This window comes from Centrocercus urophasianus, unplaced genomic scaffold, assembly GCF_019232065.1.
Source record: "Centrocercus urophasianus isolate 14NV4802_14NV808 unplaced genomic scaffold, USGS_Curo_1.0 seq_46, whole genome shotgun sequence".
Taxonomy (NCBI): domain Eukaryota; kingdom Metazoa; phylum Chordata; class Aves; order Galliformes; family Phasianidae; genus Centrocercus; species Centrocercus urophasianus.
In genome coordinates this window covers 517,923-534,224 of record NW_024885044.1, presented here as the reverse complement: position 1 = coordinate 534,224, position 16,302 = coordinate 517,923, and the positions used below count along the sequence as shown (strand labels likewise).

The 16,302-nt window shown below is 43.3% G+C and overlaps 1 protein-coding gene across 2 annotated transcripts; it reads left to right on the top strand.

Annotated features, from left to right (window-relative positions):
* Positions 1–1,705: 1,705 nt before the first annotated feature.
* KCNG1 (potassium voltage-gated channel modifier subfamily G member 1) lies at positions 1,706–9,562 on the top strand. Of its 2 annotated transcripts, XM_042834467.1 has the most exons (4): positions 1,706–3,367; positions 3,659–3,771; positions 4,906–5,709; positions 6,208–9,562. In XM_042834467.1, the coding sequence occupies exons 3-4, from the start codon at positions 4,951–4,953 to the stop codon at positions 6,982–6,984; spliced, it is 1,536 nt and encodes a 511-aa protein (XP_042690401.1). In that variant the 5' UTR covers positions 1,706–3,367; positions 3,659–3,771; positions 4,906–4,950; the 3' UTR covers positions 6,985–9,562. The 2 variants fall into 2 exon arrangements, with proteins under 2 accessions (XP_042690401.1, XP_042690400.1); XM_042834466.1 differs by having other exon boundaries at positions 1,706–3,771.
* Positions 9,563–16,302: the final 6,740 nt, after the last annotated feature.

Genomic DNA, 16,302 nt, shown 5'->3' with positions numbered 1-16,302 from the left:
AAGCAGAGAAAACGTGTGAAAAAAATCGCCCCGTGGCTACAGATCTCTTCACTGCAATATCAGAATACTCATATGTGTAAATAAATGACAAATCCTTTACTTTTAAAAAAGATGTTTAAAAGGCAGCTTAAAAATTGCTCAAACATAAACCCATTTCTCTGCGAGAGAAGAACTGTGGTTATTACCCGTAATGTATTCCAGAACATTTTCCTGGGATTGTAAAGCACCTGGCAAAGTTATTTCACTTCTGATTGTTATCAGCAGAATGAGGCTCAGCTTTATCAAACAAAGCACTGAGCAAAATATTTGCATTAATTCAATTTGCAGGTTGTCATACGACGCCCTGAATCAGAGCACGGACCAGGTCACAAAGAGCAGCATGCAGATAAGAGAATCTCTTCAGCAGATTCTGTGCTTTTCAGGCTGATTTTGTGCTGTATGTTGATTCTTGTAAGCGTTACTTTGATGCAGCTCGCTTAGCAGAGTTGAAGATCTGTTGTTACTTTGTGCTGAGCTGCAGGAGCGTGGCATGAAGTTTTCAGAGGAGCATCCTGACAGTGATACAGGATGGAAGTCGTGTGCCAGAAGAGAGCTGAGTTTAAGACTGCTTGGAAATATTGCCTGCTTTAACCAGGGAAAAGATACGGAGTGCCGGATCACTGAACGGCAAAGCTGCTTCTTACAGTCACTGTATTCACTCTGCTCTGAAATCTGAAACTTTTTTTTAACTAAATTAGAAATGGTAAAAATCAGTAGAGATAAGTCCTAGGCACTGGAATGGACCGAAGGGTCTGAGGGAGAGTTATGTATGCTTGCCATCACCCAGGCACAACTTTGAATTGTCTGCATCGCGGAGCAGTGTCAGGTCCTTGCAGGAGCTCTGGTTACATCAGAGATGCACTGCAGAATTCAAAATGCTGCAGAGGACACAGGAGAGGGAGAGAACAGAACTTGAGGTGGAATTCTAGGATGTTACTTATGATTTCTATTTCCTTACTTCAGAAGAGCATCTTTAATAATTCTTTCCTCACTGTCTAGGAGTCTGGCACCCTTCCTGACTTTCTGCTGAAAGAGAGGGCATCATCCAATTTTTTCACCAGACATAATGGATAAGAATATCATCTTGAGCAAGAGAGATTTTTGAGAAGATGTTACATCTTGATTCACACACCCCGCTCCATTTCAGTCACCAGGAGCCCTTGCTGGGGGCAGTTCTGGAAGTCAGAACTATGATTGGGGTTGTGTGACGTGGTAAGAGTCAGCTCTTGCCCCACTGAGCTGTAAATAAAGTACAGCAGAAGGAAAGAAGCTCAGGGAAGTGATTTATCCAGGAGGAGCATGTCTGATAGGCGAGGCAGCTGGAAGGGAGAGCTGGGATTCACAAACTCCCAAGCATTCAGAAGGTGGAATGCTATCTCAGGAGGCAGGGCTGTATCTCCGGGCCCTGCTTTACCAAAGCAGTTTTATCTAAAGATTTTACTATTGTAGCACAACCTTGAAGTTCCTTGTTTAATTGTTAATGTTGGGAAAATTGTCGCTATAGGGTAACGTGTTTTTCTGACCTTATATTAGTGTGTTGTCTTTAATTCTCAATGAATCTCTTACAGCTAACCCAAAGTCATCAGCCTGCAGAATATGAGTAAGGCAGTTTGAGCATTTTTCAAGCTGATAAGCAAAAAACAAACAAAAAAAAAAACAAAAAAAAAAAACAAAAAACACACAAAGAAAACAACAACAGAAAAAAACCACAACCCTTTCAAGTGTCAGATCTGTCTCTTCTTAAAGGAGTGCTGATCATCATCACATACAAGTGCCTTTGAAAGGAAGACAAGAAGCATACAAAGAAATGTGTGGCTTTATTTATCTCTGTGATCCCTTTAATCAGACCATATATGGGCTCTTATTTTCTTCTTCTCTCTTAGGTATAAAGCTTGGTGTCTTGGAGGTAAAAGAACCACATAAATAACAAAGGTGCAGCATCAAATACTGTAGCTGCCTGCGTGGCTTCTGGGGGCTTCCAGTTCTGGCCATGAAAGGAGGAGGAGCCACCTCCTGTAACAGCAGTCATTCAGTGCCTTGCACAGGGGATTAATTAGCCCAATTTATTGTCTCACGCACATCAAGAAGCTGGAAGCAAAGAAAGAAGTAATTTTTTCCTTGCTCTGTTGTTTCACAGTTGATGCCTCAGGGTTGCAGTGTGTGACTGACATGCACGAACATTTACATCTCTCTCTGCCCATTTCTTCCCATTGTGTCAACAATGGATGTGGTAGGAAATCAAACCACTCACAGAGATGCGCTGCCTCTTCGTTTTTCCTGGCTGAGATTCAGAGGACAAGTTGCTGCTAACCAATATCATCTGGTATTACAGAAGGGAAACCTGTTAACTTAGCTCTCATTTACCCACAGTCTTCCATTAATCATAATCTTAATTCTCTTGAGGCAAGCCCTGCTTAGACATAGCTGAGGCAGAGGGAACAAACCTTGTTCCTAAACAAGATGGCTGTGTCTCTTGAGGAGAAGGCTATGTCAGGTAGTCCCATTTTTCCCGCATCAAACCTATGGCCTGAACTCCTGGCGGCATTCCTTCTACAGATGGGATCCTGGGAGTGCTTTGGTAGGAAACAGCTCTTAGGCCATTAGGAGAGCTTCGTGTGATGGGGCAGCATCAGGGTAATTACCAGGCCAGCTGTTCCCTTCTCCCCCCGTTCGGCGGGTGCTGCCTGACCCTGCTGCCATTCCTCTCAGATCCATTCACTGATCACAGGCTGCAGCTTTTCCAGGGGGCAGTGGGCACAGTGCCACAGTATGCTGTGATGCTCACTGATAATCCCGGCATTGGCCAGGATTTCCTACAGTATCACTTTTTAATATAGTTATGATTCATGTTAACATTTGTTTAGAAAGCAGGGCTTGCAGGTCAGCAGGCCTTTGCTTAGCCTTTTTTTGAGGCTAGTTGCAAGCTGCCATTGATGGGAAAATGATTTGAGTGCAGCCTGTGGGATTTCGTCAGTTCTGCACTCTCCCAAAGGAGTTTTAGGATTGCCCATTCCCTGCCATGGGGATTATTTCCAGACCCATAACTCTGAAGCAAAGGCAGAGCTACTCAGCACAAGCACAGGTAGGAGGCACCGAAGCCAAGCATGGTTTAGGTTTTTGCACAGAGTGTGGTAACTCTCCAAAGAGCTGTTCTGGAATCACCAGCTATAGATTACAGACACTGTGGGGCAGTGACAGAGCAAACCCCTTTGCTTACCTCAGGCCAGGAAATGTTCCACAGCTCTCGGGAGGTCTGAATCACATTGTGCCCTTTCTTGCATCGTCCCGTTGGCTTTGTCCTCCCACAGTCCCACCACAGGCCTTAGAGGTAAGTAAATGAATGGTCTCTGTTTGTACTCAGGAGTATAAACATGAAACATCAAGCAGTATCACTCCACCCAGAGCTCACCTGGGGACACGTGTTTGTAAGAGCTTGTAAGGAGCTGTTCCATTTACAGTAATCTCCTGGGAAGGTTTGGAGCACGACTGGGATAGCATTTTATTGAAAACATTATTTTAAGTCCCCATGCAGCAAGAAAGGCTTGTTGCTCTTAAACTGAGGTGCAGCTGTTTAAAGTATTTTGCTGTTGTGTATTGATGATTTTTTCTTTTGCAACAGGTATGTAACACCACTGATGTGAGTTATGATCCTCAGCTTCTGAGAACAGTTCTGTGTTTAAGGAAGTTGCTCTAGCAGGGATATACAGCCCCAGAGGGCAAAACAAAGAGGAGGTAAGTGCAGCCTGGAGAACAAAACTGTTCTGCTATTGAAGTGAATTAATTGTAATTTTTGTTATCTGCGGCTAGAAAGTCAGAGTATGTGTGTGTAACAAATATCTGCTCATCACTGTACAGTCCATGCAATGAATACGTACTGTAGTCACATGCAGTTCAGCAATTCCTTGCACTGAGTTGTGGCTGGCTGTGGAGATGAGCAACCCAGGAGTGGTACTGCACAGCTCTGTGCAAAGCTCTCAGACCGGCTGCTACATCACAGTGAGTTGGGCAGGTAGAGTTCAGTGTTCCCAGTATCTCTGATTTATACCCGTTACAACTTTGGGCTTAACACTGCTTTTGTGTGAGCAGAATTTTAACCTGATTTTCAAACTCATCAGAAGCATGTTTGGGTTTTGTATAATTACAGCCTATTACTGTGCACAGGGTGCTAATTGTAATTGCAGTAACATCCCAATATTTGTGCAGAAACTCTGTATTTCCAAACAATCTTTCGTAAGGCTTTAAGAAGTGAGTTGCCATGGCATTAAATATGCATAAACTCTATACAAATGTCATCATCAATAGAACTGTTTTTTCCAAATTTTTTTCTGTAAGGCCTTTTAGAGATTAGTCTTATACTGTTGTTTTTAAGTACTTAGTTAATTATAGCAAAATTGACTCTCAATTCTTACTATATACTTAATGAATGCAAAAATAATTAGGATTTTTATCTGTAATAGTTAAATTACAAAAAAAAAAGATAGGATTTTCTTTTCTACAAGACACACTTGAATGCTGTGTTCTTGTTGATACTACCATGATTTTTGCACATGCCACATGCAAGAACTATTCCTGTTTTCCCTCTGTACCTGCAGGAACTGAGATCACTGCATGTGAGACAGGGGAAGTTCCCTAATTTGACAAAAATGCCAGGCAGAGCCCCTGGATAAGGGAGTGGCCTTTGTGCGAGTCATTTCTCCCTGGCTGGACAAAAAGAGCCTCTCCAGAAAACTTTTCTGGCTGTATTCAGCCCCTGCTGTTTTTTTCCAGTTATTACATCAATCGTAAATGTTTTTTGAGCCTCAGTCACTGCGTTTGTTCCAAACTCAAAAACAACCACTAAATCCATGTATCTGGTTTTCATTCCAGAAGACACTCAATGAATAGCAAAGGGATGTGAAGTTATCTTCCAAGATGACTCTTCTACCTGGAGAAAATTCTGATTATGACTATAGTGCCCTCAGCTGTGCTTCAGATGCTTCCTTCAACCACGCATTCTTCCCCGAAACAGAAAGCCTCAAGGGCGTCTTCTACCAAAGAGCCAAGCTAATTCACCCTGAAGAGGATCTCCTGAAAGGCTTTCACCCTGACGACAGGAAGCATCATATCATCATAAATGTAGGGGGCATTAAGTATTTGCTCCCGTGGACCACGCTTGATGAATTCCCATTGACACGCTTGGGACAACTGAAATTCTGCAACAATTTTGATGACATCCTAAACATCTGTGATGATTACGATGTGACGTGCAATGAGTTCTTTTTTGACCGCAACCCAGGAGCGTTCAGGACAATCCTGACCTTTTTGAGGGTTGGAAAGCTTCGGCTCCTGCGTGAGATGTGTGCGCTGTCTTTTCAAGAAGAGCTGCTCTACTGGGGAATTGAGGAAGACAACTTGGATTGGTGCTGTAAGAGGAGGTATCTGCAAAAAATGGAGGAGTTTACAGAAATAAATGAACGGGAGGATGACCTTATAGAAAATGAAACAACAGGTGAAACAGTAGAGGAAACAAAAGTTGGCTTGTGCATGAAAAAGTTGCAGGACATGGTAGAACGACCCCAGTCTGGCCTCCCTGGGAAGGTGTTTGCTTGTTTGTCTGTTTTATTTGTAACTATTACAGCAGTGAATTTGTCCATCAGCACCATGCCTGACCTGAGGGAGGAGGAGGATAAGGTAAGTTCCCTTTTCAGGTTAGAAAATGGTATGTGCTGGGAGGAGCAGAACAGCTACAAAGTCTGATGGTGTTGATTTGAATAGGGATTTTGCAGCTGCTATTGGATGGAAAAAAATACACAAAGAATATTTGAAATCATATATGGCTGTGTTCAATTACCTGCAAAAGAATCAATCGTATCGAGTTCTATGTCCAAAGAAAACGTTGTTCCTGGGCATTTTTCTGTACATTCTTGTCTGTAATGCCTTGTTAAGCTTGCATTTGCTATTTAGGATGCTTGAAATTACCAAGCAATGTCTTCTGTGGAATAAGTAGTTCTTTTCTAAGATTTGCATTTAACTTGTTCCAATTTGTCATTGTGTTTTCCCATAGCAACAGCTTCAACTCCTTTAATATTTTGGGTTTTAAAAAGCCCACAAAACTCTCTTCCTGTCACTGCACCAACTAAAATAGTTATTATCCGAGTGCTGATTACAAACTCCTCCTCTTTCCTACAGGGTGAGTGTTCCCAGATGTGCTACAATATTTTCATTGTGGAGTCTGTCTGTGTGGCGTGGTTTTCACTGGAGTTCCTGCTGAGATTCATCCAGGCAAAGAGCAAGTTTGCATTTTTGAGGAGGCCGTTAACTCTGATCGACATAATAGCTATTTTGCCGTATTACATCACCTTGCTGGTAGACACCACTTCGGTGGGCTACAAGAAGCCCAGCTCTGGGAGCATCTACCTGGACAAAGTCGGTCTGGTCCTCCGAATACTCCGTGCCTTGAGGATTCTGTACGTCATGCGGCTGGCCAGGCACTCCCTGGGGCTGCAGACGCTGGGGCTGACCGCCCGCAGGTGCACCCGGGAGTTCGGGCTCCTGCTGCTCTTCCTCTGCGTGGCCATCGCACTGTTTGCACCGCTCCTGTACGTCATTGAGAATGAGATGGCGGACTCACAGGAGTTCACCAGCATCCCCGCGTGCTACTGGTGGGCTGTCATCACCATGACCACGGTAGGCTACGGAGATATGGTTCCCAGGAGCATTCCCGGCCAAGTGGTGGCGCTGAGCAGCATCCTGAGCGGCATCCTCCTCATGGCTTTCCCAGTCACTTCCATCTTCCACACGTTCTCGCGCTCCTACATTGAGCTGAAGCAGGAACAGGAAAGAATCATGTACAGGAGGGCACAGTTCTTATTAAAAACAAAGTCTCAGATAAGCAATGCATCACAGGGGAGTGATATTTTGTTCCCAAGTATCTCTACTGACAACAGGGCAATGAGTGACATTTAAGTTACTGTTTTTCCTCATATTGACTAACGTTTTGTTATATCAGATTCCATCTTTTACTTTGCTTTGGAAGCATTTTACAGAGGTTACCCTCATTTTGAAAGGAGGAAAAGGGGCTGTTAACCAGGAACTGATGTGGTTTAAGAAGTCTCCAGTTATGTTGTTTCTTCCCCCCAACCCTCCCAGTGTTACGCTCAGGACAGGGCTTTCGCAGAGATCACACAGTGGGTTTTTAGGGTTGAGAAGTTCTCTGACAAAAATAACGTATCATTCTGTACTCAAGAGGATGTTTTGTCTTTTGTACTGCACATTTTTTCCAACTGAATCACAATGTATATAATCATTAAGCAGGCTGTCATTTTTCTTGTATATAAATAATGTAAATACAACAAAATTAATGGCTAAATTCTCTCCCAGTAAAATGCCTTAGAGCATGATCGAAAAAACCGCAGAGGTTTGTCCCACTGTGCTGTTAAGGAACATAAAGTCAGATTCGTCATTCACAACAGCAGCCGTACATTTCTTTGTAAGTCAGCCCTAAACATGCCAGGAACAAAAAAAGAGCCGAGCTGTTTGTATCATAACCTCACTGAAGATGCAGATACTTAGAGCTCATCAGCTCCAAAATTTAAATGAAGTTACAGTATTGATCCTGTGTCATTGAATGCAGGATTCCAAGGAGCAGTCTTTTGAGTTCTGTAGCATTTAATATTATCAAGGGGACACTAGCTGCAAATGAAATGAAATATGCATGGTAAGATGCCAGTCGTTCCCTACCATCTGTTTCCATGTTTTTACTTTACCTCAGATATGAAACAGAATTAAGGGAGGCCTGTTTCCAGGGAACACCCTACCGTTGCTTGTCGAATCAATGTTGCAGCTACCCATTCACATTCAGCATTGGGTTCTTTAGAGGGAGCAGAAAATATGTGGTCGTGGGAAGTTGCCACTGATGACAAAAAAAAGAAGAAAATATCATTTGAGTCATGGAGCGGGGGGTGCTGACAGCTTTATCCTTTCCTGTCCTCAATCATGAGGGACTTAAGAGTCGATTAACTATACCTTTACCAACATTAAAGACATCATAGTAATGGAGAAAACTTCGAATAGGCTATGGAAATGCAGTTAAGGCCCTAAAGCACAACTGCATGATATTTCTCCACACAGGTTCCCCACTGACAACTGGGGCAGTACCTGGGAGCTCAGGTTTGGCACCTGCCCCTATGCAGAGAAGTGCCAGGCCTCCCCTTTGTTGTGGAGGGAATGAGACTGGTTTGCATAACAACAATTGCAGGAGACAAACTCCAGAACTTAAAAAAAAAAAAAAAAGTATGAAATCCACTTGTTTGACTTCGTGTGTGCTCAGACCTAAAGAAGACATAAACTCATGAATTACACTTTTTTTCCCCCCATTAACTGTTAGGAGGTAGGGAGATTTGAAAGTTCCCATCACATTTACTAATGCTTCTCTACGCCAGTTTGCAGAAGCCCTGTTGCTTACTGGCTTGGTTGATGGGAGTGCCAGCATGTATGATGGTTTGCTGCATTTGATGAGAGCCAAAAAACATAGAATTTGTTCCTCAGCCCAAGCTGGTTGGTCAAGCACTCCTTACACTGTTTTGTTTTTTTTTTCAAGTATCTTAAATAAAATTTGAAGGTGTTTTGCTACACTTATTTTTAAGGAATAATTCCCAAACTTTAAAAAGTGCACTTTACAAATAATTAGGGCTCTAAAAATCTGCTGCTGTAGAAAAATGTGCCTATGGAGCATTCCTACAGAGAGCTAACACACCCAGCATAAACTCTTGGCAATTAATTATGTGCCAGAGCTAAGAACATAACCAGCTTTTCACTCTTGTTCAGCTTTAATTAGAGTTGGATAAAAAACAGGAACATCGTGACAAAAAAAGGGACACATTTTCCATCCAAAATACTCTTAATTTCAAAAATGTTTGATCATCTGTAGCATTGGCTACAATACAAGTGCTGTATATCCTTCTCCTTCTGTGTCAGCATTCATTACAGAAAGAAGTGGTAATTAGACTGGTCCTGTGAGCAACAGTTGCATATCTCAGACTGCGTGCGACAGGCTGAGCTGTACGTTTGGAAGTGAGAAGGGAGAAATGGAGACTCATCAAATAAAACCTAACCTTATTTCCCTTTTCTTCTAGCTAACAAGTCCATCCATTTTTTCAGCGTCTCTACATTGAGCTCATGGTCATTTATTTCATGTGTCACTTTATTTTAATCCCAGAATTATAACTTGATTCTCAAGTCCTTGTCCAGAAAAAGAGAGATCGCCCTGAAGCTGGGTGTTGGTAGAGCAAACCTGTGACAGCATCCCTCCTGCTGGGAGCTCTGCCTGAGCCGGGAACAAATCAGCCTGGCAGGATGAACCCTTCTATAATTTTGTACTTGGCAGCACATCACTTGTAAGTGCATCAACATGTCTCACTATGAATCACTGTAACAAACTTGCTTCTGTTTTACACAAGGTAACGCATGCTGTAGTCCATATGCTAAATAAATCCAGATACACGTCTTAAGAGCACAACATTAGTATGAAACCCACATGCTGCGTTCTGGCTTTTACTGTGAAGGCGGAACATTTAAGGTGATTATGACTCTTTAGAGTACATTATCTGAGATTTTAGTCAAATTCGTGAAAATTATGGATCGATTCAAAAGCTGACTGTTTCCAGTGACACAGCTGACAGCTACCAAGTCAGCTATCACTCCTCTTTTGCATTTTAACAGCATGTGCAGTCAACAAGAAAGTTCCAATAAAAACACTTTGTGCTTTTATGAAGTCAAAAGAACGTTAGAATTCCCACTGACAGAGTGGTGCACGTCTCCAATAGAGATCAGCTTGCATTGCTATTTGCATTGACCTGCGTATACTGCAGAAGTACAGACAGTACAAATTCAACAGCAATAGCTGTATTAATTTCAAGTAATAAATTGTTAGGCTCTCCTTTCCTTTCCACGTGCTTCTTAAGGAGTGGAAGGAGTGTCACAAGTGCTATAGGCAGGCACCACCACCTGCAGGAGGTGAGAAGTGAGCAGCAGCCGAGGGAGGGTTTGGGCAATGAGCATCACCAGGTAAAGCACCCTGGCTTCAGAAAATTTAAAGCGTTTATCAGGAAATAAAATCACCTGAGTATAGAAAAAGCTGGGCAACCCTTAAATGAGGGCTGATGAGGGGTGGATCCTGGCTCCAGCCCTTCCATCACTCAGTACATTGCATGCAGCCGAGCTCCCTGGGCTGGCCCTGCCTTCCCACCAGGCGCTGCTTCAGGCCGTGACTCAGCATTTCTGCTACAGTGCTTTGGAGCATTGCACTTCTGTGACAGGTGGGGGTTTAGGGAAACTTCCCGTTAGTAGATACGTGGGACTTGTCTCCATTTGCTCCTTTATATTATTTCACTGCAATTCAGAACTGATTCCATACTCAGTGGTCTTAGTGGTGTCACTGAAGAGTCATAGGCTTTAGCAAGTCTGATTAAGCAACAACAGTTATGCAGAACTGAATCAAGAGTTTTCACGTTATCAAGATACACGTCTGGGAAGGAAAAGCAGCGTGCTGTATGCATTCATGACTTGTTTGGGTAGAACTTAACTGCACACAAATGGCTGATGCAAAAGCGAAACAAGTTTTGCTGCAGAAGGTTCTCATTCTTAGCGCTGCAGTTCTCTGTGTGCCTGTAACCAGAGTTCGTGGGAGTCTCTCAGTGGACAAAAGCTCACCCTTCAGTTTTCCTCCTTCGCACTGTAGACAGACTGAGCCAAAATTTGCGTTAGGCCCTTCCCAAAGTGCCTGAAGTCATGGCCTCATTGCCTGAAGCCCTAGATCACCATTGGCAGATTTGAAATCTTCCCAATTTTTATTTTTTAAATAATTTTTTTTAGAATGAGGCAGGTTCCTAATTCCGGTGTCTCATTTGCAGGTCAGTGTTAGGTCAGATGAACTGGAGCCGCATCCTTCAAATGCAGAGAACCGCCAATGCCCACCAGCACCAACTCTGTATTACTTATCCTTCCCACACCTCGTTCTTGACACGTGGCTATCAGGGAACAAGGAGTGGTACACAGAGCCTGGTCAAAGAGGCCACCTGGGCTGTCCAGGAGCAGTGTGAACCAGTGTCAGTGGCGAGCAGAGCGGTTCTTGGCAGTTCGTGCCTAAAATAGGCAGTTCTTCCCTACAATTGTTCTGTTCCCCACAGTTACTGACTTTTTTTCCTTTTGGCTTAGTTAAGAAAAAAAGACTTGTAAGTTAAAGCAAGAGGAAAGGAACAGACCCTTCTTGCAAGAAAGCTGTAAAACTTCACATTCTTCCCTTGGATCTACAACAGACTGAAAACTGGACTGGATACCCACAGTCCTACAGATGTAACTGACTGTGTTTAATCGGAAATTAAATGAAAAAGTGACAAATGTGACTCTGAAGACTGGGAGTCTTGAAGTCTCTGCTCATGCATCATTCAGTAGTATATATCCCAATTTTCTCTGCGTTAACAGTTGCTATTTCTTCCTTGTGCAAGATTTAACAGGAATTTAGTATTTATCCAAAAGATGAGAAGTGTACCAAAAATGCAGAAATAAAGCCCAGAGTGCAATGCCTTCTGAACTGGTGGAACGGTAGCATCCCCTGGGCCATCTAGAGAGCAGGACTGCAACCTGCAGAAAGCAGGCAGAACTGAAGGCATGGGCTAGATTTCACAACAGGGGATGAGCATCACTCCCAACAACAAAAATACACTCCAAAGGTTCTATTACTAGCCCAGAAAAACGCTTAACTCGAGATTTACCCACTCACTTACCACTTCCTCTGTGATATTTTAATAAGTCAAATTCAGTATTTCTAATGATCTCAGTGTTGCTAACATAGAAATGATTATTTAAAGGACTGGAAAGTGGAGATCAGTTCAGATCCCAAGTGCCACTCCAGTGAGGCACTTCAGCTCTGTGTGCGTTCTGTCTCATCTCGTGACATTAGAGTGTAAGTCCTCAGGACAGCGTTCCTCATTTGGGATCAGTCAGCAGGACTGTGTAAAAGCACACACCTCAAATAAAGATAAATTCACACCCCACAAATGAAGGAGATCATTGCCTGCACTGCACTGACAAACTTAAAATGGTCAGTTTGGCTTAATAATTATTAACAATAAAATCAGAGCTTCCTCCCTTTTTGCTTATTGTTTTTCTTTCTCATGTTCTAGCATCTCATATCTTCTGAAATAATCCCTAGAAATCACTGAAGGTATCATGGCTGCTATTAGTTCTGCCAAAGGCACAGCAAAGAAATAGCAGGTCTGTAGTATCAGAGGTTGCTTCTGCTCTGCCCAACGGAGCTTCTACTTTCTCTTTGCCTGTGGGAACTAATCCAGAAATAAACAGAAATAAACTTCTGCCATAACTGGGAACACAGCAGACCAGGTAGGGTAATTAGAGCGAATTTGCAAATATTTTGTAAATATTCGTTCATTATTCCTGCAGCCCTTGTGACAAGAGTCAAACAGCCTTGTGCAACTCTGAAGTCAGCTGGGGCACACAGACATGGCAGCACTGCCAAAGCGAGGTTTCAGGTGCTCCTTGATCAGGCATCCTTCTGAATATCTGTGGTTTTGTAGCCGTCTTTGTTATGCTCATAATGTTCTCTCCTGCTTACATTGTGCAGTCCACAAACAAGGCTTTAACTACAATGATTAGGCTGCCAAAGGTACTGACCAGGAAAAAAAGCACTTTCCAGACATCATCTGGTGGTTAGAGTTCAAAAAAAAACCAACAAGGCTGTTTGTTTCCAAAATTAGAGAGAGGTTTTACAGCTCCCCATCATCCCATCACGGTCAGCAAGGATAGTAATGTGTCTCTGGTCTGTACTGTGCTGCCATCTACGTGTTGTGCCTCCCACAGGAACTAAGTGGCGTGGGCTACCGTAAGTTTCCACAGGTAATTGCATTCAAAGTTTTGACACAGAGTTGCTGGATGATAAATGGAAGCAGTGCTGCTCATTAGCATTAGTGATGCACTTCACAGCACAAAGAAACTGAGCGTTATTCTCCAGGACTTTTATAGTGATAGCAGTTCTCAGGTCAGCCAAGGAAAAGATGACTCAGTCTCACTCAGAATTAGAAGCACATTTTGGGAAATGAAGAAAATCATCTGCAACCCTATATAATTAGAATTGTATTTAATTTTTGAGAGGAATGCTTCCGTGGATAATCTGAGTGGGGAGAATTAAGACAGGAAAGCACTGTATGGTACAATAACTGGGGAAAGTTATCTGTTTGTTAGGCAAAGATAGGGTCCACAAATTCAGTTTGGGTATCACAGGATGAAAACGAACATGATTTGATAAGAACAGAAAAGAAGCATCAGCATCAATAGTTGGCATCTTCCCTCCAGGATATGGGCTTTGGTATGCCCTGAAATCGCATCAATCGAACATTCCTCCTGAGGTGATCAGTGAAAACCTGTAGGAGGATTTTTTTCCCGCTGGCTCTTTGCTTCTCCTCTGACAGCAGAAACCCCGCCCACAGCGAAAGCACTTCGGGCACGAGACCACGAAGCATTTTTGCGTAGCTCTTGTATGCAAAGACAAAGTCTTCCCTGTCGACAAAAATGTACCGTTATTTGCCGTCTTTAAGTATGATTGGACTTCTAACACTAAAAGTTTTAGGACTCAAAAGGCGTACAGATGCATCGGTCAGCTCTCCAGATTACCGAGGAGCTGTAACTCCCACCCGCGTGTCAGCGCTGGGTTCCGAGAAGCGTTTCCGACGGTGCGGACGGCAGCGAGGGCCGTTCGAGGATCCGACATTGCCACCTTCGGGCCGCTCCTGGCAGCTCAGGCTGAGTGCCGGGCATCCGGCCCGGGAGCGGCAGCCCGCAGCACTCATCGTTAGGAAGATGTTAAAAATATTTGCACTGCATCTCACTCGACACAAACTGAGACATCGCTGGGTTTTTTTGCTATGGGAGGATCGACCCATATTTCTCAAACTTACAAAGTGTTTGTTAAAAATGCCATTGCTGTGTTATGCACAAAAGAGAAAAGAACTGCCACCGAGCATCAGCCTGTGGGCGGGCACAGGATTTAATACAGCAGATAGGAGGTGATCAATGAGAAGAGCACTCACATCTTTCTGGCCATCTACAGAGCTGGGAAAAGTTGCTGTAGATAAAGTTCAGGCCTGTAGATCCCAAATGTTGTCATTAGGATGTAAATTTGTAGCTCCATTTCACACAGGGTCATGTAAGGCCACACTTGCAGGGTCCTGTGCTCCCAGTGCCAGCTGTGAGCTCACATCCACCCTTCCTTGGAAGCACTTGGAAGATGTGGGGGACCCACTGAGACACTCCTTTGGTGGGGTGACTTTTCTCCTCAGAAAGGTTCCCTGGGGTCTAATGAAACTTGCATTTAGGAAGAGAAGGAGTTCCACAGTGGTGCTTGTAAACAAACAAAACAGCACCAAGGTGCTAATCCCCAGTCCGATATCCAAATACTAGCGACCTTGCCAGGTTCAGACTCTAAACTAAATGGCCCAACAGGACTATTTGGTTGTCTAGGGCTCTAAAAAAAAAATTTTAAAAATCTATTTCCAAAAGTCCACAAAAAGTCTAAAAGAAAGAACAATGCTGGAGCTTCCATGGATGCAACCGTGTTACCCTGTTCATTGTAGCAGTATGCATGGGCACATAGTGCACTGCCTATTAGTTGTGTGTAGGCAAATCTACGCCTCCACATATAATTTCAGAACATAATTTTGTGGGAAATTGTGTTAGTAGTGCTGTTTATGGCTCAAGAATCTTTGTCACCCTCCCTACTTATATACCCGCAGAGCTCACTGCAGAGAGAAAGAACAGGATAGGAAAAACAGGTAGGCATGAAGAACAGGAGGGATGCAGCCACAACAAATAAGAACGGTTTGTCTGTAATGTAATTGCTTACAGCTCAGCTCGCGAGTGCCTATCTTACCTTCCCAGATGGAGGTACCCTGCAGGCATCACAGCAACTGTGTATCATACGGAGCGATAGTAACAGGAAAGGTGCCCAGTGGAGAGGAATCTGCTGCTGTGAGTGACTGTTTGCTAGAACAAAACCCTTTGTAATGTCAGCAAAGGTGTGCAGAAAGGCTATCAGCCTCTTTCTGTTCTTGATCCACGGTAAATAAATCTTAAAACAGCCGTGTCACACAGACGACTTCAGAGCAGCACCTCTGATCAGAAAGCACCGGTTTCCCCAACAGCTCGAGGCGCAGCCTCACCCAAGGGAAAGCTCGACGCGCAGAAAGCTTCGATCTTCACCCAAAATACCCAGCACAGGCACAGCCCTGCTTTAGAGCAAAGCCTGCACAGCCCTGAGACGAACAGTATTGATCACAGCCATTAGTGGTATCTGAGATTAGCAAAAGGAAGACTAAAAGGAAGCCTGCTTGGTCTCTGCAGTGCTGTGGTGTGTCACAAAACTTCTCCCTCTGGCATTTTATCTGTCTCTGCAATATTCAGCACACAACAGCACCATGGTGTAATCATAAGGCAATCTCCATCAATGTCTGTAACCTGAGTCCCCGTCCATTATTCTTAGTCATTCTCATGTATTAATAGAACAGTGCTGTGGGCTTTTTTCTTAAAAGCATTGTACTTCGGTGCTGTCAGTACTTTTAGCCACAGTGTGGGGAAAAGGAAATAAGGAAATGTGGAGGGAATCTACAAAATGGTCGGTGTTTAGAAAGGCTTACTAAGGTTAGAATATGAAGCTGAAGCTTGTCACTGTGAAAACTAAAGAACTGATTGAGGCAACTGCATCTGAGAAATAATTACAAGAAACTCCATTTCATAACGGTGCTTTGGGTGGACTGCAGTACAGTACTAAAAACATTAATGGAGAAGGAAATTAACACTAATCAGGGCAGGAGATGAGAAGACAGCAGAACTTCGGGCAGAAAGCAAAGGAGAAAAGTTATGTTTGAAACTTTGTTTCAAAAGCAAAGTGTCAAAATTCATATATTGAGTGCATCAGCATTGCAGCAAAGCAACTCAAGGCGAACGCTGGAGTTCTGAGCGTCAAAAAAGCCATTGGTGCTCTCATCTGAAGCACAGAGCAGGCTCAAAACATTCAATTTTAATCAATTAATGATAAAAATGCACCTATCGAGTGCTCTGACAAGTTTCAGCCTGTATGCCTGTTACCACCCAAAGGTGCAGTAACAAAGCATGAACCAAGAGCAGTTCCACCAAATGGGTTTGAAATATGCATACCTTGGAAATGATTTCTGTAAGTTCTACCTAAAAACAATGGTTCTGTCACAAAGCATCTGA

Excerpts from the sequence above, each read along its gene's own strand:
- KCNG1 (XM_042834467.1), top strand. The coding sequence starts at position 4,951 with ATGACTCTTCTACCTGGAGAAAATTCTGATTATGACTATAGTGCCCTC. Across the intron at positions 5,710-6,207 it reads TGAGGGAGGAGGAGGATAAG|GGTGAGTGTTCCCAGATGTG; the intron begins GTAAGTTCCCTT and ends TCTTTCCTACAG.